The following is a 25,367-nucleotide window of genomic DNA, read 5'->3' on the forward strand; positions in this document are numbered from 1 at the left end:
AAACATCTGTGTTTGACAACCTGGAACCAACAAATATTTGGCAATTAAGCCTGATTCATTATTTCAGACACTTAATTGTCACAGTACTCAGTTACTCGACTAACGAACAAACAGTCTCAGCACCAAACACGACTCAGAGCCTCGTGTCTCTCAGGGATATGAGGGCTAGTTGACCCCATTCAGCCTTGGCAAGATATTCAAGCACCACAATAGACAGTCAAAGGACCCTGAAAATGGCATGTTTGTGAGTCCGTCCGAGTTCAAAGGCCAACACTGAAAACATTACAGTAAGTTTGTTTACACACAGTCAGAAATATAGACTATTACTTCCATAAGGTGCATTTTTTATAAACGGATCATAGATACTGCATGACAAGCACTTCTGTATGGCACATTTATGTACAGTAAACATTCCGGTCATATTTTCTCCCGTTCCACTTGTGAAAACAGTTACAGCTGTTCACCTCTCGTGATGCATGGCCTCTTATGTCAGAGGAATACAAAATCTCACAGCATGAATAGGTTAAATTATTGTTCAATACTGAAAGATCCGGTAAAAGCATCGATTGCAATGTCATTTTTACAGAATATAAAAATCCTCTTTGGGATCAACCACGTGAATATTACACCCTGATTTACATGTTCTTTACATGGTCATTCTAACTGGGAGCACTGACATTAGTGAAAATCAGGTTCCTTTCATGGGAAAATATAATTCCCAGCACTATATAAAAGAAATGTACATGCATGAAAGACAAGCAAAAGATACATTTTCCTTAAAGAAAATGTCCATCACACTGATTTTGAATATACGGATGGCACAGAGTCCATTTTGTTCTGTCTGGCTGTGCACCAGCGTGGCTACTGGCCCATTAGACAGCACAGGGCAGGACTGAAGCACGAAGGGAGGGAGATCAGAGGGAGGAAATGAAAGAGACCGAAGCTTCTTCCTTGAACTGATCAGTTTGGGGAGAGTTTATTGCCGTAAGCAGAAGGAAGGGAGGCGGGAAAGAGGGTGGGTTAAGGATGAGGGATGGGGTTGGCTGAGGGGCAGCAAGGCGCCTGTCCTATCGTGTGGCCGAGTCTGTGCCTGTTTGTCTGTCTGTCCTCACACTGTCGAAATCAATTTGCCCTCTGTGGAACTGTGGACACAAAGAGGGAGAGGCTTCCAGGTGGGCTGGCTCAGGAGAAACAACAGCAAACACAACCAGACGCAGAAACCTCATCTATCACCAACATGAGAAGTAAACCCTCAACTCTACAAGTTCAACTGGATCTGATCCTTAATTTCCAGCAATATGTGGTTTTAAAGGAGGGCACACTAATAAGGGATTGGGTGGGTGCGGTTAGCAGACAGTGGATACAGCAGCTGCATGGAGTGTGGGGGCAGTGGGATGATGGGGAGGTGCCGTGGAGTCAAAGCATGAGGGTCTTTCTTAACTTAATGAACAAAAGGAAACTTAAAATAACTTAAGCTTATAAAAGAAACCAACAGAATGCCGCTTCAATATGTTCTCCCCCTGGGGTTTAATTAACTACCCCCCTGTCACACGCCTCCTGTGACCCGCCTTTACGTGCACGATATCCTCTGGGATCAGCAATACTGGCCACCAGGAGACCCCTTTTAGAAGCCCAGTCTGTATTAGTATGTTGGAGGGGTGGTGGCAAAAATCACAGGTGTGTCAGCGAGGAGACCCTGGTTTGTGCCCCAGTAGGGAAAAACACAGTCGCTAGTGTCTGAATTTCTTTGTTTTCACTTTTTTTTTATTTTTTTTTAATTTTGCTTCGCTTCGAGATTTAGGCACCCAAACCTACTTGGTTAGGTTAAGTGCAGAAATGACTTGGTTACGGTTAGCCATTAAAAACTACTTGAGTGCCTACATTATGGTTTGGGTCAAAACACTGCACTTTCCAACAGTAACCCTGCTTGTTGACAAGTTGAGAGTGAACGATTCCTGATGCTGAGCGCTTCAGAGCACAGACACCAGAGGACACCTTTGGGCATAAACGAGCCACACCAGAGGCTTTGACAAAACAGCACTAACTGATGCTCCAGAGAGGAGATGGAATCTAGTTTTACAGATAGAAACAAATGTTGCTAATGGAGGAGATGGAGCACTTAAAGACCTTTTTTTTTAAAACTATGCTGTTAGAACTTCATGATCTTATTACTTGTGGTTTCCTATCAAACCAGTGCAAACAGAAAAGAATGGAAACATGGAAAAGAACCAAGAAAACAACACAAAACAAAAAGTGTGGTGTGTCCTGCTGGTTGTCTGTTTGTGGGTCTGAACTTGGCATGTACGAGGAACTGTCCCAATCCCTCAGCTCTCCATCTTCAGCTGTTTGGTAAACTAATTCTCACTGATGTCTCAGATTCCAGCCCTCAAGCCAACGGGACAGAATTCCAGTTTGGCTTCCCACTCACAAACACTGCCAAGTGCACTGAAATGACTGAACTGGAACTGGGATGAAACGGATTCTTGGCACAATAGAAAACATTCAATCAAGCTGAGTGGTTCTTACCTCGTGGGGAAGCGTGGTTCATACTCTTCAACTCCCGGCTATAAAGACAGAATAAAAGAAGAAAAATGAAGCATGTGAACTCTGCAATAAATAACATCAATAAGCAGTAATGTGTCAATAATACCCACCCATGTGATTAAATAGATCTGAAAGCTACAAAAACAAATTTATTAGACCACCAGTCATAAAACCAAGAAAACACAAATATTTAGAAATCTGTTATTTGTTAGGGAAATAAAGTGAATTTATGTTTTTATAACCATATTTGGACTTTTCAGAACTGCTAAAACTAATTTCTCTGTCCAGGAATGCCAGGAAATAACTGTAATTTGGCAGCTTAATAGAAAAATAAAAATATGCCTTACTATTTTTTTTTTGTTTTTTTGTAAAGCTGTACATTTGAAAATTCATGGCTAACAACAAAAATCATATTTTAGCTTTAAAAATGTAATTTTGAGTAAAGAGCTAGCTCATACTGGTGTATTAACCATTAGAGAAACCCAGTATTGTTAATATAGGGCTGCTGTGGCGTAAACTTTACACTGGGTGGCAGTCTGATAAATTTGTTAAGCAGTGTACATCAAACCCTCCTCATGCTGTGTTGATGATTTTAACCACAGACTAAAAGTAAAGACATTTATTGTGTTTTTTATTTTAATTAGTCCTCTTTGTTTTATAAAGTCTTTTTTCTAATTTAACAAAAATGTTTTTAGTTGTGTTTGAGCTTGTGGACAGCCCTATTCTGAAACTTAGTGAACCATTGCAATACCAAAAGTAGTCAGAAGATGGCAGCAAAGAAACACAGAAGAAGAGCGTCTCAGCATCTAATTTTCAAACCAAAATTAGAAACATTAAAGTCATTAAAGAAACTGTATAATAGGAAAATATACATAAGTGCATACATGTAAAATATCCATCTCCAGGTTATCATCTTATTTTTCTTTCTGGTTTAAATGGATGATTTATACAAGATATTAAATATCTTTGTCTAGAATAACACTTAAGTTCATTTGAAACAAACAAAATTTAGTGCTTTAATAATGTGTTCCTCTGAAATCATCAAATCAGAGATTATTGACCGAAGGACTGCAGTCGCTGTGCGCATATCCTTGATTATAAAACGATTCTCCTTAAATGTCAGCAGAGATGTTTCAAACCTTGATGTTACATGACTACTGAGCAATTAGGGATCGCCCACATGTAATGTTCCAGGTGAGGCGTAGGAGGGAAAGTGGGCCAATAGCTGAGAGTTGCGTAAGTCTACTTTTGATTTCTTTCTGAAGAATGAAGCTGCCTCCGTCACCACTGCTGCCTGCTCTCTAGCCTGGGTGAACGCCAACTCTGCTATCAGCTGATCCCTGTCAGAAGCACTTATTTCAGAGGCAGCGGCAGACCTCTTCAGTCTGAGCTGTGCCACATCTTACACTCGACCATCCACAAGCAGGAATGTGAAGTGAAGCAGAACTGATTTGTGCATTTATGTAAGCTGGGGTGGCAGAGCACTCCTCTACAAGCTGAGTGCTGGTTAAGTAAAAGTCTGTCAGAGAAAGGCTTCTTCAGGTTGGCAGCACCTCCAAACTTTCTGAGACAGACAAGATCTTTGCCAGGTTTCGTGAGACTGCTCATGTGTCATGTGTGAACCCATGTGGGTGGATGCGAGTTTGCATGTGTTTGTCTGCTTGTTTTGCAGGCCCCCCACCTGTGAGAAGCCTGGCACCGCCACACTGTAGGGGCGTTGTTGTCTGCCATGCAGCGCAGCGGCGCTCTGTGCTGCCATACGGGAGTGGATGCCGTAATCAGGGACGGGGAGAGCCATGTCTTCTCTCTCTAGAAGGTTGCCTGTGCTGCTGCTTTTGCCGTGGTGGAGACTAGAAACACGAAGAAGTACACAGAAAATGAGGAAACTAAACAATGTTGTCCCCAACTCCTCCTGGGCCAATCAGGCACTAATGTGATGTTTCTAGGCAGGGAAGATGTACAGGAGTCATCAGGGGACTGCTTTTGATTTTGGAAGCATTTCATGATTGGTTAGTTTTATTACAAGACACAGTATCATTTTGAGTGTTGGGGATACATTACTGTAACCATATTACACTTAAGCCCTGTAAAACAGCGATGTAATACATTATTGCTCCTAGTGTCAGTAAATCATATCACAGTTTTATTTTGAGTCAGAATAGCCTAGTGTAAGAAAAACAAGTGTGTAATATTACCCAGGAATACACTGTGTGCGTGCGTGCGTGCGTGATGTTGCTTCTCTGATGGGGTTTCGTTCTCTCTTTCGCACAGCTTCTAATCTCAACAGTTTAGTCAGGGTCTTTTATTTTGAAAATTAACCAATTTGCTAATGCTGTTCTGTCTTTGACTTCCTTAATATTTGAGTAACATTAATAATATTCAGTTTACTGATGCATTCAAGGTGATAAAGTCTACAAAGTGCAAACACCCACTTGTGTACTCGAAGTTGCCTCATAGAGTCTCCATCGCTGTCAGTGATCACCCGAGTGTAGGAGAAGGGAAACCAGCCACGCCTGGAGAAAGGGAACATCAGGTATAAACAAAATGAATTTGCTCTTGTATTAGCACCTGCAGCCTGCAGTTGCTGCTACTTCTGCAAGCCACTTTGCAACCCACCTTCACCCCAACTCTTCCACCTCATGCTCATCATCCTATTTCTGACTTATTCAGGTGGGAAGATCCCAGCACAGAGCCATACTATAAATATAAATAGGTGCGCTGCAAAGTGGCCCTGACACAACTATATTTGGAGCTTTTTGACCAACTCTCCACTGCAGTTCAATGAAAGCTGTTGAATAGTTTATGAAAGAACCATTATAAGAGCAGGCATATAGCACTCACATCCTCGTCTTCTCATTCTCTCCATAGTGCCAGCCATCACGGGCCTCTGGTACCAGCAGGGTTATCACATCGCCCTCGGCGAAGCTGAGCAGTGTGCTGTTGTCACCGGCTGCATGAGAGAAGACAGCCTGGACACGAGTTCTTCCATTTCTCTCCAGACCTGCTGCCATGGAGCTGGACCGGGGCAGCGTGCGGGTCTCTGCTGTAGAGATGAGAGGAGGATGAGGACAGTTTCTGCCACAAACCTCTCAACAATGTTTTTAGCATACAGTACAGTATTTCTACAGAGATTTTATTCAATGTACTGCTCACATTTTAAAATGACTCATCTTTTTGTGAAATATGCTCCTTCTCTGCATCTATTTTAACTCACAGTCTGTCTTTCTCGGCTTTATTATCACATCTCCTTCTATTCCCACTTGCTTTGGCCTCTTTCTTATTAAAACTGTACAGAGCATGTGTGTGGTAGCCAGGTCATCTCATTAGCTCTTTCTTTATATCTGAGATGCAGGCATTTCTTTCTGGAAATATACTTTCCAAGTACATTCACTGTGATTAAAAGCACACTGAAGGCCAAGTTAAATCTGTTTTTTTCTTTTTGCCACCAAACAGCAGAAAACTCCACAACAAGCTGCCAAAGTCACTGCCCTGAAATAACTGGAACACAATATTCAAGTGATTGTATTTGTTACATATCCAGCTGTCAGAAACAAACAGAACCATTTATTTAGAGTGCCATTTCATATCCTCTTGAATATAACTCCAGTAATTATGTTTGGTTTCCTCTTTTGTGTTTTCATCAACTCCTGAAAAAAATATGTCTGGCTCTTTTGCTGCTAGAGGTTCCTTTCTTCTTCAAGCTAAGGTTCATCATCATTTTGCTGTTCATTGCTGTGCACATCGAGGCTGAAAAGAGCTGCTAGCTGAGGCTCAAATAAGGCTGAAGTAAACTGCAAATGTTCAGTAAAACTAAAACAGCCACACAAGACTGGATGAAGCTTCTGCTATTTTTATATTACACGCAGCCTTCTGATCCTTTCTTAATTTGAAAATACATTTAGGATTACCAAGTCTGTGCAGGGCTCAGTTAATAAAAAAAATCCTTGCTCAGTATTTGTGTGAATGTTGCCAGGACTTCTGCTACATTAAACATCATAACAGAATGGACACATTTAGTCCACAGTGTGTTCTTACTCAGTGTGGTCTTGCTCTTGGCTGGGGCAGCCTTCCGCACAGGTAGGGTGTTGGAGTACACCTCCCCTCCATGCCGCTGAGTCTGGGGTGACACCTTGCCCTGGGCGATTTTGCCCTCCATCCACTGCTGGTAGTCTTCTCCTCCGTGGACGCCGGCTGTACCATTCATCACAGGCATCCCTCCTTCCACACCTCCCATCAGCCTCTGGAAAGACAATAAAATAAAAATGCAGACTTATTTCTCATTACGTCATCAAAGGCTGTTACACAACATCTTGCAGCTCATTAGTTATAATGAAGGAGGAGAGTGGATCTGGGTCATGAAATTGTGATTAATGAAACCACTGCTTGAGTTCATGCTTAAAGATAAACTTATCTTAGCTGGGACACAGCAAAAAGAATTTCAAAATATATATATATATATATATATATATATAGTCTGTGGTTCTAAAACTCCGGTTTGTAATTTGAATCATGACGTAAAACAGTTTGTTTTCTTTTTTCGGTAACCAGCCTGCAAGGGCAGGAGGTAAAAGAGCCTGATGATGTAGGGATTCAGGCCTCTTCTGTGCATCAAGCTAATTACCATGGTTTGCTAATGACTCATTATCCTTCACTCAGGGTTTGTGAGGATGTTTTGATGCAGCCGCCACATCTGGAGTCAACACCTCCTGATGATTTCCAAGGCTTTATTAAGGGCGACCAACTGATGGGCATCTGCTTCATGTACCAGTTTCATTCTTAAACCTTAAGAGTAAAGCCTTTTTTTGGAGAGTGAGCATATATTCTAAAACTCCATATAAAAGGCAGACGCAGCTTCTGGGCTTGAAATCTGAAGTCAATGTAGAAGTGCCCTAAACCTGCATTCTTTCTAACCGCCAGCAGGGGGCGACCTCAGTGATTTTTTTTTTTTTTTTTTATGCCTATGATTGACAAGTCAGTTAGCGGATGAGCTTTGAACTGTGCTCTAGTGGTGTGTGATACTGCAAGATTTGGTATCGATCTGATACCAAGTAAACACAGGGCCAGTATCGTTGATACTGATACCGATACCGATACTTTTTAATAATTATGAAGAATTTTCATGATGTTTCAGTGTTTTGTTATTGGTTCTTTTGGATCATTAATTAGTTAAAACCCAGGATAGAATTGGGCAAAGTTTATAGGTAAATAAAAAATAGTAACAAAAAACAATAGAACAGTAACAAAACAATTTTCCCCATATTTTGTGATGTCTGGATTTTTTTTTCTTAAATAAAGTGGACAAAATGATCACTCAGGAACAAATTAAAACTTTTTTTCCAGGTAGTGTTTAGAAAATATAATACAAAAATGTAATAAAAAAAATATCCCTTCACTAATTTTCTGGATTTTTTCTTAAATAAACAAGCTGTACAAAATTATCACTCCAAAACATTATAAAACATTTAAAGCAAATTCCTTTTTGTTCCCAAGTAAAATATGTTACATGTCACGTAACGGTATAACATCAAAACACTGTGGGGAGGGGAAGAGCAAGGTGTGCCTGCTCTGTGCTGTGACAGGAGCGACATTTAAACAGACAGTCAGTTCGCATCTTTGATGAAACCGTAGCACTGCATACAGGAGAGAAACTAAAGCTAAAGTATCAATCTCATTACATTGGTTTTGATCAATATCCATACCAACATTGGCATCGATATTATCAATATTTGGATCGATCCGCCCACTGTGCTCCAGTTTCAAAAAGCTAGTGACAGTGAAAACAGCTCAAGGCTTCACAACGAGCTATTGAGTGACATCATGGTAGCTCCATTCATCTTTTCAGTGACGTGCAGTCAGGGGAGGCAGGTGAGGCACGGCCTCACCTGTCATCGTGGAAATATAAAATTAAAAAATAAATTAAATGGTTATATTCATTCAGTGATTTGTATTTTAAAGTTCTTTTCCATTTAACTACACCATTTTTAGATTAGTTTTTTCAAAATCGCTGAATTTTCGCATTTGCCGGTCAAATACTAAGAGACGAACGGTGAGGCACCAGCCCGGCGAGCCGCACCACGGATTGCGCAATCCGTGGTGCGGCTCAGTATAGTCATTGCCAATGACTACTAACTGTGCTGGCATGCTATGCAGTGAGACCGGATTACTTTCCGGTCTCACTGCACTTTTACTATATGAACTAAATTTCCATATTTTAGCTGGTGTATATAATGCACAGTTTATTTTTTGTTTTTTTCATTAACAACTGTATGTGTGTGTAATGCATTCTTGTGTTGAGCGATCATGAAACTGCTGCGAAGAGACTCTAGGTGAGGCACGCAGTTCTCGTGCCTCATGGTAGGGGGCGCTGGTGATCCCAGGGACTCTACGACTCCTCGGCGGCAAGCTACCATAAACAGTTAGCAAGGCCAGTTAGTTTTTCCTGTTGCTTGGCCTTATGTTCAACATGGAAGATTACATAACTCAACTGAAAGAATTTTCTAAACTGGACTTTCAATCGAAGCAGAAGATAATAATTAAAGGAAGACCAACACAGGAGCTAAAAGGTTTGCTTCAGACTATGTTAATTTTAAACAAAACAACTGTTGCCAATCAAATGGTGAATAAGCTATATGTTTGTAAATCTGATGTGATGACGTCAGTGCCTCACCAGTCACGACCCTCACCGCACGTCACTGCATCTTTTATATACAGTCTATAGCACATTACATAAGTGAGGACATTTTAGAGTCAAAGCTTGAATCAGAGTGAGTCCTCTCTCACAGCAAATGCACAAAGAGCTCAGTGGAGCACAGTGATAACAGGTGTGTTTTCCATCAATATGTGTTCCTGAAGAACAGGAAGTATGTAGGTGTTTGGTAAACTGAATGAACTCACCTGCTGTCCCATGCCACCACTGGCCCTGAGGGCTGCCAGTTCTGGAGGCACTGGCAGGGGTTTAGCACCGGGAATAGGCTCAGTGATGGGCATGCCAGGGTGATGAGCACCAGGAGGCATGGTGCCCGCTGCACCGCTCATCTGCTGAGCCAGAAACATGGCACGATCTGGCAGTTTGTTGGGCTCGGCACACGCCTGATGCCACAGTGGGATCTTCTGGCATAAAAGCTCCTTTCCCTGGAAAAAGGAGATGAGAGGGTTTGAGAGTGGCACTGTTGTTAATTTAGACTGCCTTTGCAAGATCTTTGGCCCATTTGGACTTGAAATACTTTGTAGTCAAAAAGTCCAGAATAAGGTGTCAATTTGAATCTTTAGGGTACTAGCAGAGTGCATTCCTCCACCAAAGCCAATATTCAGTATCACTGTTTTTTTTAAGTGATGCACCTAACTACTAACAGCTTCTTCTGCACATCCTCCATCCTCACACACAAAGATAGACAGCACCAAAAACATGCTTCTGCAAACAATCATAATCCATTATTGCACATTTTCCACTCAAGGAAAGCAGTTCAGAAAGAAAAAAGCTAAAAAACAAAAACTAACAGATGTGCTGAAAACATGACTTTTTGTGGGGTGATAAACAGGTCAAACTGGAGCTCCACAGTGTTCATGTTTCTGTTTTCTTCAGCAGCATTTACCTCTTGTTGCAGTGGGTGTGCATACATTCCTCTAGTTTGTTTACCCTCTGAAATAAAGCTGCTTTTTTTGTTGCCTGTACATCAATATGGCAACACATTTTTCATAAAATCAGAAGGACACAAAAGGTGATGCAAGAAAAAAGGAAAAGGGAGCCACAAGGGATAAGAAGCCAAACATTATCCAGCAGTCCAGTTACGTAAAGATACTCTTCATTTGCATTTATAAGTGAATAAAGTTCTGAGTTTTCGTGAATAAAAAACGACAGTGAGCAGAATGTGCTCTCAAACAGGTTTTAACCATGCCAGGCTGGTGTGGAGGATAAACACAGTGTGGCTCCAAGGTCGTCTGGCCCCGCTGAGCTTATGTGGGCCACAGTGTCAGGTGTGTGGGTGTGGGTGGGATGATCAAATAAACTCACACATACACAAAAGGGAAGAAAGTACAAATTCAGTATCACGTTAGTGGGGACTCAAATGCTGCAGTGACTTAGGTTGATGAACTGAGAGATGGCCATGTGAGGTCACATGCGTACAAGTCCATTATTAAAACAGGATGTGATGAGTTACAGAAACTGCTTTTGTTTCAGGGACTTTAAAACACTGCTGAACAGACAAAGCAGGTCAGAAAGAAACACACTTTCTTTTTGCACCTCGAGCGGTGAAACTGCGATGAATGAAAATGACCCACGTATGCTTTATGTTTTCATCCAAATCACTCCGTTCATGTAGATGTTGGTGGAAAAGATGAGTCAGAACAATTGGAGTTAGCATTCACATAGTTAAGGTAGTGTGTAGGTGGACAGAGCTTTAGTAGTGCTGACAAAAATCAGAAGGCGGCTCTTTTTCTTTCTTTCTTTTTTTTCCCGCTGATTGACAACAGCATGAAAGGACCACTCGCTACAGTAACGAGTAATCTGAGACCTCGCAAAGTAACAGCAACAGCACATTTGCTCCTGAAGGGTAACTCGGTACACTACCTGTACCTGAGCAACAGCTCATTGGGGCTGAGCAACTATACATTAGGATTATGCAGTATTAACTCTTAAAATCATCATCTTACAGCCAAATCCAACGCAGCAGCATTAGTTCAATGATGAGCTCAAACTCCAAAGACATTCAGAGCCTCAAAGCCTTACACCGAAAAAGCTGAAAACTGAGATGTTAGCAGGTTTGCTTGAAACAATTTTAAATAAGTAATAATGAGAACGAAGACTAATGTATTCTTTTAAGGGTGTTTTATCATCACAGCAGCAGTTTGTGTTCTGTGCTTCCTCCCTCTGTCTATCAATCACCCATTCAGACACTTCACTCCCCCACACAGTGAGTCTGAACCAAGTGTTCCTGCAGAAGTAGGTCACTCTCCCTCCCACTGACCTCCCCACTGCCTCCCATCCTCCTCCTCTACATCCTCTCGCACTTCCCTTTGACACTTTTTTTTAAATAATTGACATTTTACAGACATAACAGGAAACAAAAATTTCACATTTTAGCATTTGTGAGGGGGTGTGATATGGGAGAGAGTCCTGATTGGCTGATGGATCTGAGGCGTCCGTTGGGTTGTTTATTGCATTAATGCATGAATAAATGCAGAGAGTCGCAGTGTTTTGAAGAAGAAGATGGTAACAAAGAAACAGATTATTATATTCAGAAAACATGCAGCTTTGAAGTTAGACAGAAACACCATCAGTCATTTGGACTAAACTCCAATATTCAGCATCTTTGGCGTCCTGAGGAACATGTGTCATACTTTAGCTGAGGCTGTGCTATGTGCACCAGCTGATAAAGATTTTATGAGAGTGGTGAGAATCCCTAAAGAAAAAATTACTAACCAGACAGCTAAACAATGAGGTGAAGCTCTGTTTTTGTTAAGCCACTCTAAACACTGGGTTTCTGACGTTATCCTAATATGGTTGGGGTGGGGGGCCTTAAGGGTGGAGGATCTAAATCATCTTTTTTCAGACAGAAGATGAGCTGAGGGGCTGCATAACAGCCCAACCTTTGTTCTGAACCAACATCAGCACAGAGATATCAGATGTATCGCTGGTGCGCTCCTTCTCACCTTGCTGTGGTAAGCACTGCTGTTTTTGGCCACAGCACACTGACGATCCACCAGGAAGCAGTACCTCCTCCTCTCCTCAGACAGAGCGTTCTTGTAGCCCTCCGCAATGTAGTTATCCAGCTCGCTTTGCTTATTACTGATAGCCTCCACGTACTAGGAGCAAAAAAGAAACAAAAACAAAACAGCACATCTTAATCCAGTCTCTCTCAATAATAAAGTTCTGCGGTTCAAGCTGAACGCCATAAACTGGAATGGAAAGGGCAACGTCTCCTCTGATTATTGATAAGCCAAAAAGGTCATGCTGAGAGACTCTGGAGTGAGTGAAATCTATTTCATTGCATTTAGAAAATTATTAAACTCCAACATCTGTTTACAGAAATGTCTCTTTGCAGAAGTTCAGGGATGAAATGTGTTTATTACCCTGGACACTCAAAGAAATCGGTTATCTAAAGTGGGCGAATCAAGCCTTTAAGCTTTAAATAAGTTCAGATAATGGACAGTATGATGTTGGCTCAGGCATCATACATCACAATCACGACATATAAAAAAAGCAGACAAATTGGGCTTTCATATGCCGCCCTGAAAACGAAATGGAAAATGTCAGAGCACATCAGACCTGAAAGGCGTGAATTAGAAAGTGAAGCCCTCCCGGCTGTCTGATCATACATCTATTATGTGATCACAGTGCTCTAAATTTCCTGTAGATTAGCTGGAACTCGCTCTTTTGGAGCTACATCGAGCTTTTAAACTCGTTCAACCTCCTTCACCAGCTCAGCCCACTCAGTCCATTTAGTGCTTGTACTGCATCGGGCTGCAGGACAGCTCCTCTCCACCAAACAAGTGGAGCCACTCATCCACATCCAGCATCACCTTGAGGCCCACAAAGCCAAAAGTAGAATGAACCCAAGTTTATCCACAGGCTCACTTACGTAACTGAAAGATTCCCACAGTGTCACATAATGTGAACCAGCATTTTCTGAGCGTGAGACAGGATGAAGTGTTAGTGACCTAATGATGGTTGTTTGCAGGGAAAGTTAGAAGCCTGCGCACTGCCATACGTGACTGGCTGTTTGAACTAACACTAGATCCTAAAAAATAAAAACTGGTGTTGGCAGGAGATGACTTAAGTAGCACTTGAGTTACCTAACGCTGTGCTATAATCACCATCACACATTAAGCAACACCAGACGTACTAATTAGTCCTTTAATGCAACATATTCATATTCCTGCCTTACGGGCTCTACATCATACTTACCTACACATAAGAAACTGAACGCATAAAAAGAGCTAAGCTGTAGTATTTTATGCAATGATCAAAATCACTGTGCATTGATATTTCCATGCTGGACTATGCCTGTAAGCTCCTCAAAGGCCTTTCAGTTCATTGAGAACGCTGCAGTGTGAGTATTAACACAGACAGCATATTTCTCCCACACTAGCATCTCTTTACTGGTTTTTTATTTTAATCCAGAATTAAAATCCTTCTCCTCACATACAAGGCCCTGACTCATCAGGCCTCATCATATCTTAAAGCCCTCCATATCATCCCAACAGAGCACTTTGCTCTCAGATGCATTTATTTACGATCACTGCATGTCATTACTGTAGTCTTTACAATACTGAGTTGAATTCCCTGACTCTTGTCTACTCTCATCCATAGTTTGTTTTCCTGCGTGTTGTTCTGGGTCCTGCTTCATCACAGCTGACTGTCTGATTTTTCACATTCGTTCGGAAAGTGAAAGGTTGCATCGGAAAGTGCATCCAGTGTAAAACTCTGCCAAAGCAGACATGCAGAGCTACCTGCTGCAGGTAGCTCTGCATGTCTGCTTCGATAGCGTAGGTTCTTTACAATATAAAGCATCTTGAGATGACCTTTGGTGTGAACTGACTGTATGTACACTGTAAATAAAAATAATTTAATTTACTGAAGAAAATACAAAAGACTGCGCAAACTGAACCCTGAATACGGGTGCAGTGAGCCTTTAAATAGTGCTCCAATTAAAATGCAGCCATAGTGCTCTGCAGGCTGACAGATTTAATTAAGAGATCATCGATGATAGAAATGGCGAAACACAAACACAGGCATATCATGTATCATGGACTCTAATACATAGAGACACGTGAAGGTTTCACTTCTCTATTGGTTATGAAGACATATTTCTTTAGTAATTTTACAGATGTGGTGGATTTTCTGCCCACCAACTGTAAGAAAATAAAACTATATTTAGTAAGAGGATTTGCAGAGTTGTTCATCACACATATAACTGGTTAGGTGTGTAATTCTCTATGGAAATATCTTCTCTCTTTTTTAAACCATGTGCTGTTTATGACAGTCATTTTGTACAAAGGCTTAACTACAGATGCTCGTTAGCTTTACGATTATCCTTCACTGGGGGGTCATTTACTCACTTTATTACTGCAAGTGCTTTAAAACTCTGACTAGATTACGACTGTAATGTAAGTAGGAATAAATAAGAATATGGAGTGATTATTTTAAGATTCTGTGCAAAAGCCTTTAGAAAGTTTATCTATGAAATTATGAATCCACACAGATACACCATCCACAGCCTGTTCAAACACACTCAGATGGTTTTCAGGAAGTGACCGACTGTCTCTGTAATGACTGTCATGTCCTGGGCCGTTGGCCCAGCGTTTTGTGTTAATAGTTTATTTCCTGAGTTTGTCCTCCCTGTATGTTTGTCATGTTCCCAGTGTTGTGACTTGTCTGCGTGTTCCTTGGTTTATCACTTCCTGTTTTATTTTGCCAATGTGATTTCCTTGTGCTTTGTGTTTAGCTTTGCTTCCCCTGTGTAATTAGTTTCATTTGCCTCACCTGTTGTTCCCTGCTGTTTCCTCTTGCCCTGATTACCCATTGTGTATTTAAGCCCTCAGTTTTCATTTTTTTCTCTGTCGCGTCGTTGACGTTGTGTGTCCGTGTGTTCCTGTGTTCCTGTGTTCCCGTGTTCCCTGCGCCTGCCCTTCGTCTCCCTGTGCCTCCCTTCCAAGGTTTTTGTATTTTTGTGTTTCCCCAGTGGAATAAACGCCCTTTTAAGTTACCCCTGGAGTCCTGCGTTTTTGCCCTTCCTTGCCCGTTTCCTCCCCGGCCATGACAGAACGACGCGACCAAACTATGGACCCCGCAGATATAAGGACCCTCTCTGAGCAAGAAGAGAAGATCCAGGAGCTCAAGGATTTCTCCGAGAGAATTGTTCAGGCCCCCACCAGTCACCACCGGTTAATACAATTAGCTTTCTGTTGTGGACTTATTTCGTCCTCCACCTGGCTCCTCACCCATCCTGACACCGCTTCACTTGCCCATTCAATAATCATGCTCCGAAAGAACCTACAATATGAACTGCACAATATTGGCCGCCCAGTCCAGGGCAGGGACTCAAATTTTTTTCTTCAAGCCATCGCTAATGCACCTCTCCTGCAGCCAGACGGCTTATCCTCGTCTCCTCCTCTCCATGGCCCCTCATCGCCACTGGCGCTGCCTTGCTCTCAGGCCCTGCCATCTTCCATTCCACTCACCTCTCCCCAAGACCCGAGCGGTATAACGCCGCGGACATTGTCACCGCTTCACGCACAGGCCACCACCTCCGTGAGTACCACCGGGCTCGATATTATTGCGGCAAGTGCTGAGACTTTTTCCCACTCCACCGTCGCGCAGCCCGACCTCTGTTGGCTGCCGCAAGATGTAGAAATCATTGATTCTCCTCTGCTAGTGGACATTCTGGATGTAGAGAATCGTGCCTCCCACTCCAACAGAAAGCGGAGGAAGCAGCGCACCCGGTATCGTCACGCTCCCCCCCGGTCGCGCTCGCCCCTGTCTGCTGTGATGCCAGCTCGTCTCCAGGAGCCCCAGGTTCCGCCAGCCTCTGTGAAGCTCTCTGCACCCGTTCCTGTTCCGCGGGTGGGGGCAGCCACGGACGGGCTGACCTCTGCACCCGTTCCTGTTCCGCGGGTGGGGGCAGCCACGGACGGGCTGTCCTCTGCACCCGTACCTGTTTCGCGGGGGGAGGCAGCCACGGACGGGCTGTCCTCTGCGCCCGTACCTGTTTCGCGGGGGGAGGCAGCCACGGACGGGCTGTCCTCTGCGCCCGTACCTGTTTCGCGGGGGGAGGCAGCCACGGACGGGCTGTCCGCTGCGCCCGTACCTGTTTCGCGGGGGGAGGCAGCCACGGACGGGCTGTCCTCTGCGCCCGTACCTGTTTCGCGGGGGGAGGCAGCCACGGACGGGCTGTCCTCTGCGCCCGTACCTGTTTCGCGGGGGGAGGCAGCCACGGACGGGCTGACCTCTGCGCCCGTTCCTGTTCCGCGGGGGGAGGCAGCCACGGACGGGCTGACCTCTGCGCCCGTTCCTGTTCCGCGGGGGGAGGCAGCCACGGACGGGCTGACCTCTGCGCCCGCTCCTGTTCCGCGGGTGGGGGCAGCCAGGTCCAAGCCTTCACAGCAGTTTTCAGTGTCGTCCACAGTGCCTCTTCAGTCTGTCTCCACGCAGTCAGCTCTCTCTAGCTCTCAGTCAGTCTCCACGCAGTCGGCTCTCCCTCAGTCTGCTCCCACGCAGCCAGCAGCTCTCCCTCGCCCTCAGTCAGCTCTAGCTCCAGTCGCTCTCCCTCGCCCTCAGTCAGCTCTAGCTCCAGTAACTCTTCCTCGGTCCCCAGTGTCAGCTGTTTCAGTGCCCTCTCAGTCAGTTCCCTCAGCCCCTGTCTTAGTTCCTTCGGTTTTGGTCCCAGTTCCCTCAGCTCCTGCTCCTTCTGTAGCTCCAGTTGTGTCAGCTCCCTCTCAGGCCCCAGTGTTAGCTAGCTCTCGGTCTGTTTCCACGCAGCCAGATCTCCCTAGCTCTCGGTCTGTTTCCACGCAGCCAGATCTCCCTAGCTCTCGGTCTGTTTCCACGCAGCCAGATCTCCCTAGCTCACGGTCAGTTTCCACGCAGCCTGATTTCCCTAGCTCTCGGTCAGTTTCCACGCAGCCTGATTTCCCTAGCTCTCGGTCAGTTTCCACGCAGCCTGATTTCCCTAGCTCTCGGTCAGTTTCCACGCAGCCTGATTTCCCTAGCTCTCGGTCAGTTTCCACGCAGCCTGATTTCCCTAGCTCTCGGTCAGCTTCCACGCAGCCTGATTTCCCTAGCTCTCGGTCAGCTTCCACGCAGCCTGATTTCCCTAGCTCTCGGTCAGTTTCCACGCAGCCTGATTTCCCTAGCTCTCAGCCAGCCGCTCTCCCTCGTCCTCAGTCTGCTGTAGCTCCAGCCACCTCCCAGTCTCAGTCTGCTTCCACGCAGTTCGCTAGTGTAGCACTAGCTCGCCCTCAGTCAGCTCTCCTGTCACCCTCATCCTCACCATCTGACTCACCCGATCTATCTGCAAAGCAGCCCCAGTCGTCGGAGGAGACGGCTGCGTGCCCTGCAATGCAGCCAGGGAGTTCCGCTCAGTCCGAGCCGATGGGGGTCTCCGCTCAGTCCGAGCCAGGGGGTCCCGCTCAGTCCGAGCCGATGGGGGTCTCCGCTCAGTCCGAGCGCTCCGCGCCAGAGGGTCCCGCTCAGTCCGAGCCGATGGGGGTCTCCGCTCAGTCCGAGCCGATGGGGGTCTCCGCTCAGTCCGAGCGCTCCGCGCCAGAGGGTCCCGCTCAGTCCGAGCCGATGGGGGTCTCCGCTCAGTCCGAGCCAGGGGGTCCCGCTCAGTCCGAGCACTCCGCGCCAGAGGGTCCCGCTCAGTCCGAGCCGATGGGGGTCTCCGCTCAGTCCGAGCGCTCCGCGCCGGAGAGTCCTGCTCAGTCCGAGCCGCCAGGGGGTCCCGCTCAGTCCGAGCCGCCAGGGGGTCCCGCTCAGTCCGAGTCTTCGGAGTGTTCCGCTCAGTCCGAGCCGCCAGGGGGTCCCGCTCGGTTCGGACCTTCCGAGTTTCCTGTGTCCTTGACCGCCCTGGGCTCAGGGGAGTCCGGGCATGTTGCGGCTCTGGTGTGTCTTCGTCGTCGCCGCCGCCGCCGCTGGGGGCGCGGTCGGCCTCCAGTGTCTTCTCCTCGTCTCCGCCGCCGCCGCTGGGAGCGCGGTCGGCCTCCAGTGTCTTCTCCTCGTCTCCGCCGCCGCCGCTGGGAGCGCGGTCGGCCTCCAGTGTCTTCTCCTCGTCTCCGCCGCCGCCGCTGGGAGCGCGGTCGGCCTCCAGTGTCTTCTCCTCGTCTCCGCCGCCGCCGCTGGGAGCGCGGTGTGCCTCCAGTGACTCCCCCTCGTCGTCGCCGCCGCCGCTGGGAGCGCGGTCGGCCTCCAGTGACTCCCCCTCGTCCTCGTCGCCGCCGCCGCTGGGAGCGCGGTCGGCCTCCAGTGATTCCTTCTCGTCCTCGTCGCCGCCGCCGCTGGGAGCGCGGTCGGCCTCCAGTGATTCCTTCTCGTCCTCGTCGCCGCCGCCGCTGGGAGCGCGGTCGGCCTCCAGTGATTCCTTCTCGTCCTCGTCGCCGCCGCCGCTGGGAGCGCGGTCGGCCTCCAGTGATTCCTTCTCGTCCTCGTCGCCGCCGCCGCTGGGAGCGCGGTCGGCCTCCCTCGTTGGGATTTTGCTTTGTGGCCCCTTGGCCTCTGCGGCCTCCTGAACTGTGTGTTTTTTGTTTCTGGATTTCCCACTGACTCCCCTGAACTGTGGACTGTTTTTTCCCCTGCTGTTTTTTGTTTTGTCATAGCTCCTGGACTGTTCCTTGTTTTGACCCCCTGTTTTGGACATTGGAGCTCTCCGGCCTTGTGCTGTCGCTTTTTATTTCGTCCGGTTTTTTGTTTTCTCATCCCCATGTTTTGCTCTGGTTTTTGGACTGTTATTCAGCTTGTGCCATTGCTTTTCTTTGTTCTGTTCCTTTTGCTTATTGTTTTTTGCCCTTGTGCTCTTCCCTTGCTCCAGTGCTTCCTTGTGTTTTTGGGTTTGTTCCTGACGTTGTTTGCTCCCTGGCTGTTTTTGTTTCGGGCCCTCCTTCCTGGTCCCCCGCCTCCCGCCCTTGTCTGGTTTTGTTTCTGGTTTTGGCCGTCGGGAGCCGGCCTTTGAGGGGGGGGTACTGTCATGTCCTGGGCCGTTGGCCCAGCGTTTTGTGTTAATAGTTTATTTCCTGAGTTTGTCCTCCCTGTATGTTTGTCATGTTCCCAGTGTTGTGACTTGTCTGCGTGTTCCTTGGTTTATCACTTCCTGTTTTATTTTGCCAATGTGATTTCCTTGTGCTTTGTGTTTAGCTTTGCTTCCCCTGTGTAATTAGTTTCATTTGCCTCACCTGTTGTTCCCTGCTGTTTCCTCTTGCCCTGATTACCCATTGTGTATTTAAGCCCTCAGTTTTCATTTTTTTCTCTGTCGCGTCGTTGACGTTGTGTGTCCGTGTGTTCCTGTGTTCCTGTGTTCCCGTGTTCCCTGCGCCTGCCCTTCGTCTCCCTGTGCCTCCCTTCCAAGGTTTTTGTATTTTTGTGTTTCCCCAGTGGAATAAACGCCCTTTTAAGTTACCCCTGGAGTCCTGCGTTTTTGCCCTTCCTTGCCCGTTTCCTCCCCGGCCATGACAATGACTCTAATAGCCCAGGACTGACGGGTAAGATGAGGGAATGGCTGCAGAACAACCAGCAATTAATCTCATCCTTCACTCTTCAATACAAACTGATTACAGTGAGATGAGGTGAAAAACAAAGAGCCTCATTTGGAGGATGAGGTGGAGTCCGGATTTTAAAAATGATCCCTGTATTATATTCCTCTGACATATTTAAGTTTAGGATATTTGGACCATTTAAATGGTTTTTAGTGTATAAAAGTGAAAAATAACTGTTATGATAAATAAATTCTATTTGGTGATTCAAATCCTCCCACACGAGGAGATGAGCTCTGCTTGCTTTTGCATTTTAAACAAAGTTCAACCACCTTTTTGTTCATTTCTCCGATGTTTCAGTTTTATTCATTTTATTTTTTAACAATATTACACAACAAGAGCCTCGCTTATCTTGGAGATAAAGTCAGAGAGGCTGAGATGGTTTGGACGTGTGCAGAGGAGGGAGGGTGGATATACTGGATAAAGTGTTTTAAAGATGGAGCTGCCGGGCAGCAGGAAAAGAGGAAGACCTCAGAGGAGGTTCATGGATGAAGGAGGGCATGGAGAGGGTTGGTGTGACAGAGGAGAATGCTGGGATAGGGTGAGATGAGGCAGTGTGAGGCAGATGACTCGCTGTGGTGCCCCCTAAAGCGAGCAGCCAGGAGAAGAAGTAAAATGGTTTACAACAAATTTGATGGTTGGCAACTGAAGCTCAGTAGTACCACACACAAGTATCTTTACTGCAAATGAACACAAAGCATTGAAAAGTGGTGGTTGCATTTAAATGTTCCTTTTTAAAAAGAAGCAAACACGGATTAAATAAAAGCCTTTTTCCACAGAAACGTTTCTCTGGTGACGTCCTCATGTGTTAGCACCATAAATCTTAGCCAGGTGCTACAAATCAGAGTGCAACAAAATAAAGAAAATGATCGGCCTGAATGTTTATTTAGCAGAAAAGAACAATTTCTTCAAACAAAGTTGTTTATGTGGGCGAACAAAGGCTGAACATGTAGCAATCACCCACACTGGAATATTAAATGGTGACAAAGAAGTGGCAGCAGCAGAGGAAGATGAAGGCCATTTATGACTCATAGAAATAATGGAGGTGGAGCGGCTCGCAGGTATTAAATCCAAGCAGCCTGCTGAGGTTAGAGGGGCCAAATAAGTGCAGTCAATCACGGAGAAGTGACCGATGGGCCGCTTTTTCCCTCCGTCGTCTCTCAGCCCTATTTCCTGAGAATTTTATTATTCAAACAGTTACAAAATCAACGGGTGGTTATCTACCAAATTCCTCGTGATTCTGGGATCTTCCAGAAAACATAAAAGGGGACAATTAGATAGCAGAAGCTGCCTCTTCTGTCTCAAGCTTGAAGCCCTCCTCCTCTATGTATGAGATCAGATCAAATATAAAGCCAGGAGCTAAGACAGACCAAAAATGTACTCTTGTCTAAAGTATGGAGTTTTTATGTGAATTATTTCATCTCTGAAAATTATGTTTTTCCTCATATTTACACAGTGTTCCCATTTCTTCTTCTTCTTGTACTTTTACTACACCTGAGCTACCATGCAAACAGTTATTTCAGTTTGTGTGTCCTCCCAACACCCAAACATATTTAATGTTTGATAAAACAGAGAGAACAGCATTTTGGCCTCACTACTCGATGGAGAAAAAATTAGTGCTCAATACCTCAACAGGAATAAAAAAAGTGTGGTTAGCTTTTAGAAAAGCAGCAGTTTTGTGGGTGTAAATTTTCTTTACTCTGGTCAGGATACAGAAGGTCCTGTCCTATAAAGGAGTCCAGGAGCAAACCAAGTTTGAATGCTTCATTTTCACTTGGGTAATCTCTTTTATCTGCAATGGGGAAGATGAATGATAGCAGCAGCTTTCTGGTTTATGTTTGAAATCCCAGTTCTATCAATCAATCACATTTAAGTAGGCTTCACAATTTAGCTTCTTATTACCTTCTTTTTTTAATTAATCTGTCAGGTAGATAAGAACCAACGTCAAAAACTGAATGAGGAGCACTTGAATGCAACATCTCATGTCATGAATTCTCTGATAGTCCTGATGCTTTATTTGCATATGTATGAGTAAGAAATGAATAAGGCCTATAGGACGTTTTAGTGCATGCTCTAATTGATATACTGTACATTCAAGTACATTTATTCACCATAGCTCCTTCTCCATTATTCATGCAGCTTCAATACATTAAGCCTGATCACCCTCAGATATGGAGCCCTAATTAGATTCATGTTATTGCCAATCAGCCACTCGACACCCAAAGATCCCATTTTCCACAAATATAAATGTGGCCAAAGCTGCTCCTGCTTTCTGCTGACAGGGAGCCCAATCAGCATTAAAGCCCGATTCTTCACATTAAAGGGCACTGGTGCAAAAACTCTGGTGAATATCAAATATGAAACATGAGTGTGCTGAAAATGGACATTTAAAAAGCTTACCAGGTTCCTTCTAATTAAACTAAGCTTAGCAGAGGGATGTTAGGCAGTGTTAGAGAGTGCAGAGGTAAAAGAATACTTAGTTTTGATATGTTTTCTTAAACTAAAGCCTCATCTGTGTCTCACTGACGTGAACACAAACTGCCAAAAGGCTGAAAGTAATAGAGTATTGTGTTAACTCGCTGCAGAGCAGCCTGACAGCTGTAAAAACAAATGAATGAAATAGATTCAGGGTTGATCATAACACACACATACAGTAAGATCCTGACTCTGTGATCAGGAGGTTTAACTGTGTCTGAAATAAAACCTGATGATCAAATACATGACGGTTCTGTATGTGGCCGAGCACTGCTTATTTACCTTAAAGAAATAAGAAAATCCTACATTTACATCTAAAGTGAATAATTTTAATCACATCTGAAGTGATGAAAAATCCTGAGTTTTGGTTTTCAAGAACTTCACTTTGTCCATTACTGTGGTCCATTATCAAATACCTGCAATCCTGATGGTATTCCCATCACTCTCAGCTGTTCTTACGTGCAGATTAACTTTCTTAATGCTTACACACTCAGTAACATGATTGTGAGCATGCTGATGTTAGCATGCAGCTCAAAGCACCACTGTATTTAAATTTCCATTTCAAAAACTACAAATCCCGAAGCCATGACTGGAGGCTGGTCCCAAAAGCGGCATTTCCCAAAGACTGCATATAAAAGATGGACCTATCCACGATCCATGCCCCGTTAGCATCAGGAGGTTGAAGTGAACATACTTGGATGAGAGGGTGAAGTTCTATTCAGCAGGTGCAAATTTATAGTTCAAAGCAGAATAGGTGTCTGTGACCATCTTTTACATGCATTCTATGCCTGGATACTGGCAGGATAGTCTTAGCAACATAGGAAACTGGCTTCCTATATACACCAAGCTGGCCTTGGGGTTAACTTATGACTATTTTTACAGTCTATGACACATTGGTATTTAATGCTGTAATGCTTTATGGCATATCAAAGATGCATTAGAGATCAAACATTACAGAAATCCATGATAATGGGAGCAGAGAACAGAGTGTGAATTCTATTTTTGCCTATGAAATGATCAAAACAAAAATGCCTGCATATCTCTCCATTCATAAACTCAACATTTGCATTAAAGTGACTTATCAACAGAAACCAGCCTGGTTATGTAAGGCAGAAATGTGTGATGCAGCCAGCTAAGTGTGCTTACACGTGGAGAACAAGAGCACAGGAGCGACAGAGCGAGATCATTAATCACAGCCAAGCTGGCTACAAGCTGACTTCCTCTCATCTCCAGCAAAAAAATAAATATGAAGAAAAAAGGTTTTAACTGTGCAGCATTCTCACTCGGTCCACATAACGCCTGGCTTTCTTCTCATTATGTGTGACTCTATTAAGGCTCGTGATAACCTAAATTCATTATGTACTGATTTATACAGTCTCTATAAAGTCAGAAAAAAAGGTTTTAACGGTGCAGCATTCTCAGTTGGTCCACATCATGCCTGGTTTTCTTCTTATGATGGATAATATCTTGTGGTTGATTGGTGTTGATACTTTAATTTGGATCTTACAAATATTAAATTTAATGTTAATATGAGTCACATTGTTGCTTCATAGAGAGAAACACAGAAATAGAGTTTCTTTAGAAAAAAGACGGCGAAGAGACCTGCGTCTTCAGCTTAGTTCACGCTTGTTGCTGTAACCTTTATGCAGAGCAGCCAAAGCAACATGTTGCCACACAGTGTGGCTGCAAAAATGAGGAGCTGCAGGCTCGAGTCTGTCTACAGTCTCTACAATCAATCAGTGTGGGAAGAGTCAAAGTTGGCTCTGAACACACGAGATCTCAGAAAGATGAAAGATGAGACTTTCTTCAAAGTGTGGAAAAACCTGCCATCGAGCTGCTGTTTGGACAATGTAGCTCCTTCACATTGTTGCTCAACAGTGTCAATTTTTCCTCAGTAGGATGTCAATCATTTAGGAGACTGCAGCAAGTCAAATATGCATATGAAGGGATACAGCTCTGCGCTGACATCAAACCACCAACCAGACTATTAAGGCTCATGATAACCTAAATTCATTATGTACTGATTTATGTAAAGTCAAAAAAAAGGGAAAAAGTCAGGACAGTCTCTTTTTTGTGTGCAGCATACATGTACAAAAAGCATGCAGTATATTTAATTTACGATGATATAAAACACTCACATTTGAGAAGCTGGAATCTGAAAATCTTTGGCAATTATTATTTACAGTTCATATATATTCATATTATATTACAGGAAAAATCTGAAAAATAAAACAATTCTATTTTTTTTTTTACTTTTTATTTTTATTTTCTCATCCTGGGATTCAGTAAATCGAGCGCAGACCTTGTAACTCTTGCAGCATTAATCATAATGTGCAATGCTAATGCTGATATTTCTGATTTCTTTCTATTGAAGTATGAAAATATTAAATTGGAAGGAGGATAAAATGGTTTTAATAAACATAATTTAACACCACAATTATCTTTTCCTCCAAGTCCAACTAACATGTCAGACTGTGCTTAGGTAGAAGCTCTGAATTTTACTGTTTTGCTGAGTTAACATTAGCATCAGTGTTGAGCCTGAGGATCGAGCGGCCGTTACTTTTATCTGTGTTTTTTTAAAAGGCACCAATAAAATGTGCAATCATTTCACTGAAAGCTGGATGGTAGAGGATGCTGCAGTTATGGCCTCATTTCATGGGCAAACTTTCAAGCTTTTTTGCTGTCATAAACACCCAAATCCATACTGTATATACAGTGTACCACGCTGTCTGTTGTTGCACCTTTGACTGGTGTCACCTGTTCCTACCAAGACCTGATTCCCACGAGGGCCCTATGATGCACAACAAGAATCTGGCTGATTAAACATGCCGTCACCCTCAGTAGAGACTAAGCAAAAGCTAGGCAGGAGGTCCACTACATGCTAACATACGCTAAAGGCTGACTTTAGACATAGCATGAATGAAGCACCGTGACACTGCAGCAGCACCACAGAGCAGAGCAGCTTCAGCAGGATTCATTCAGATATCATGAGTGTGAATCAAGAGTTAATGTGGGAAATGTTTTAGCTCCTGCTAAGCAGAGACACTCTTTTTAAAAAAAAAACAACTAAAAAATAAATCTATCAACTAAATGAACCAAAAGGA

At 44.3% G+C, this 25,367-nt stretch overlaps 1 protein-coding gene across 4 annotated transcripts in view; it reads right to left on the reverse strand.

Annotated features, from left to right (window-relative positions):
• baiap2b (BAR/IMD domain containing adaptor protein 2b) overlaps window positions 1-25,367 on the reverse strand; it is a 77,770-nt gene that overhangs the window by 5,604 nt on the left and 46,799 nt on the right. For all 4 annotated transcript variants that reach the window (XM_030754564.1, XM_030754563.1, XM_030754562.1 and 1 more), the window contains 7 exons: window positions 12,196-12,348; window positions 9,439-9,675; window positions 6,580-6,784; window positions 5,386-5,587; window positions 4,977-5,057; window positions 4,226-4,394; window positions 2,527-2,564 (listed from right to left, as the gene is read on the reverse strand). In XM_030754564.1, the coding sequence (XP_030610424.1) occupies window positions 2,527-2,564; window positions 4,226-4,394; window positions 4,977-5,057; window positions 5,386-5,587; window positions 6,580-6,784; window positions 9,439-9,675; window positions 12,196-12,348 (1,085 nt within the window). The remainder of the gene's footprint in view (window positions 1-2,526; window positions 2,565-4,225; window positions 4,395-4,976; window positions 5,058-5,385; window positions 5,588-6,579; window positions 6,785-9,438; window positions 9,676-12,195; window positions 12,349-25,367) is intronic.

Source organism: Archocentrus centrarchus, chromosome 19 (assembly GCF_007364275.1).
Source record: "Archocentrus centrarchus isolate MPI-CPG fArcCen1 chromosome 19, fArcCen1, whole genome shotgun sequence".
NCBI classification, from domain to species: Eukaryota; Metazoa; Chordata; class Actinopteri; order Cichliformes; family Cichlidae; genus Archocentrus; species Archocentrus centrarchus.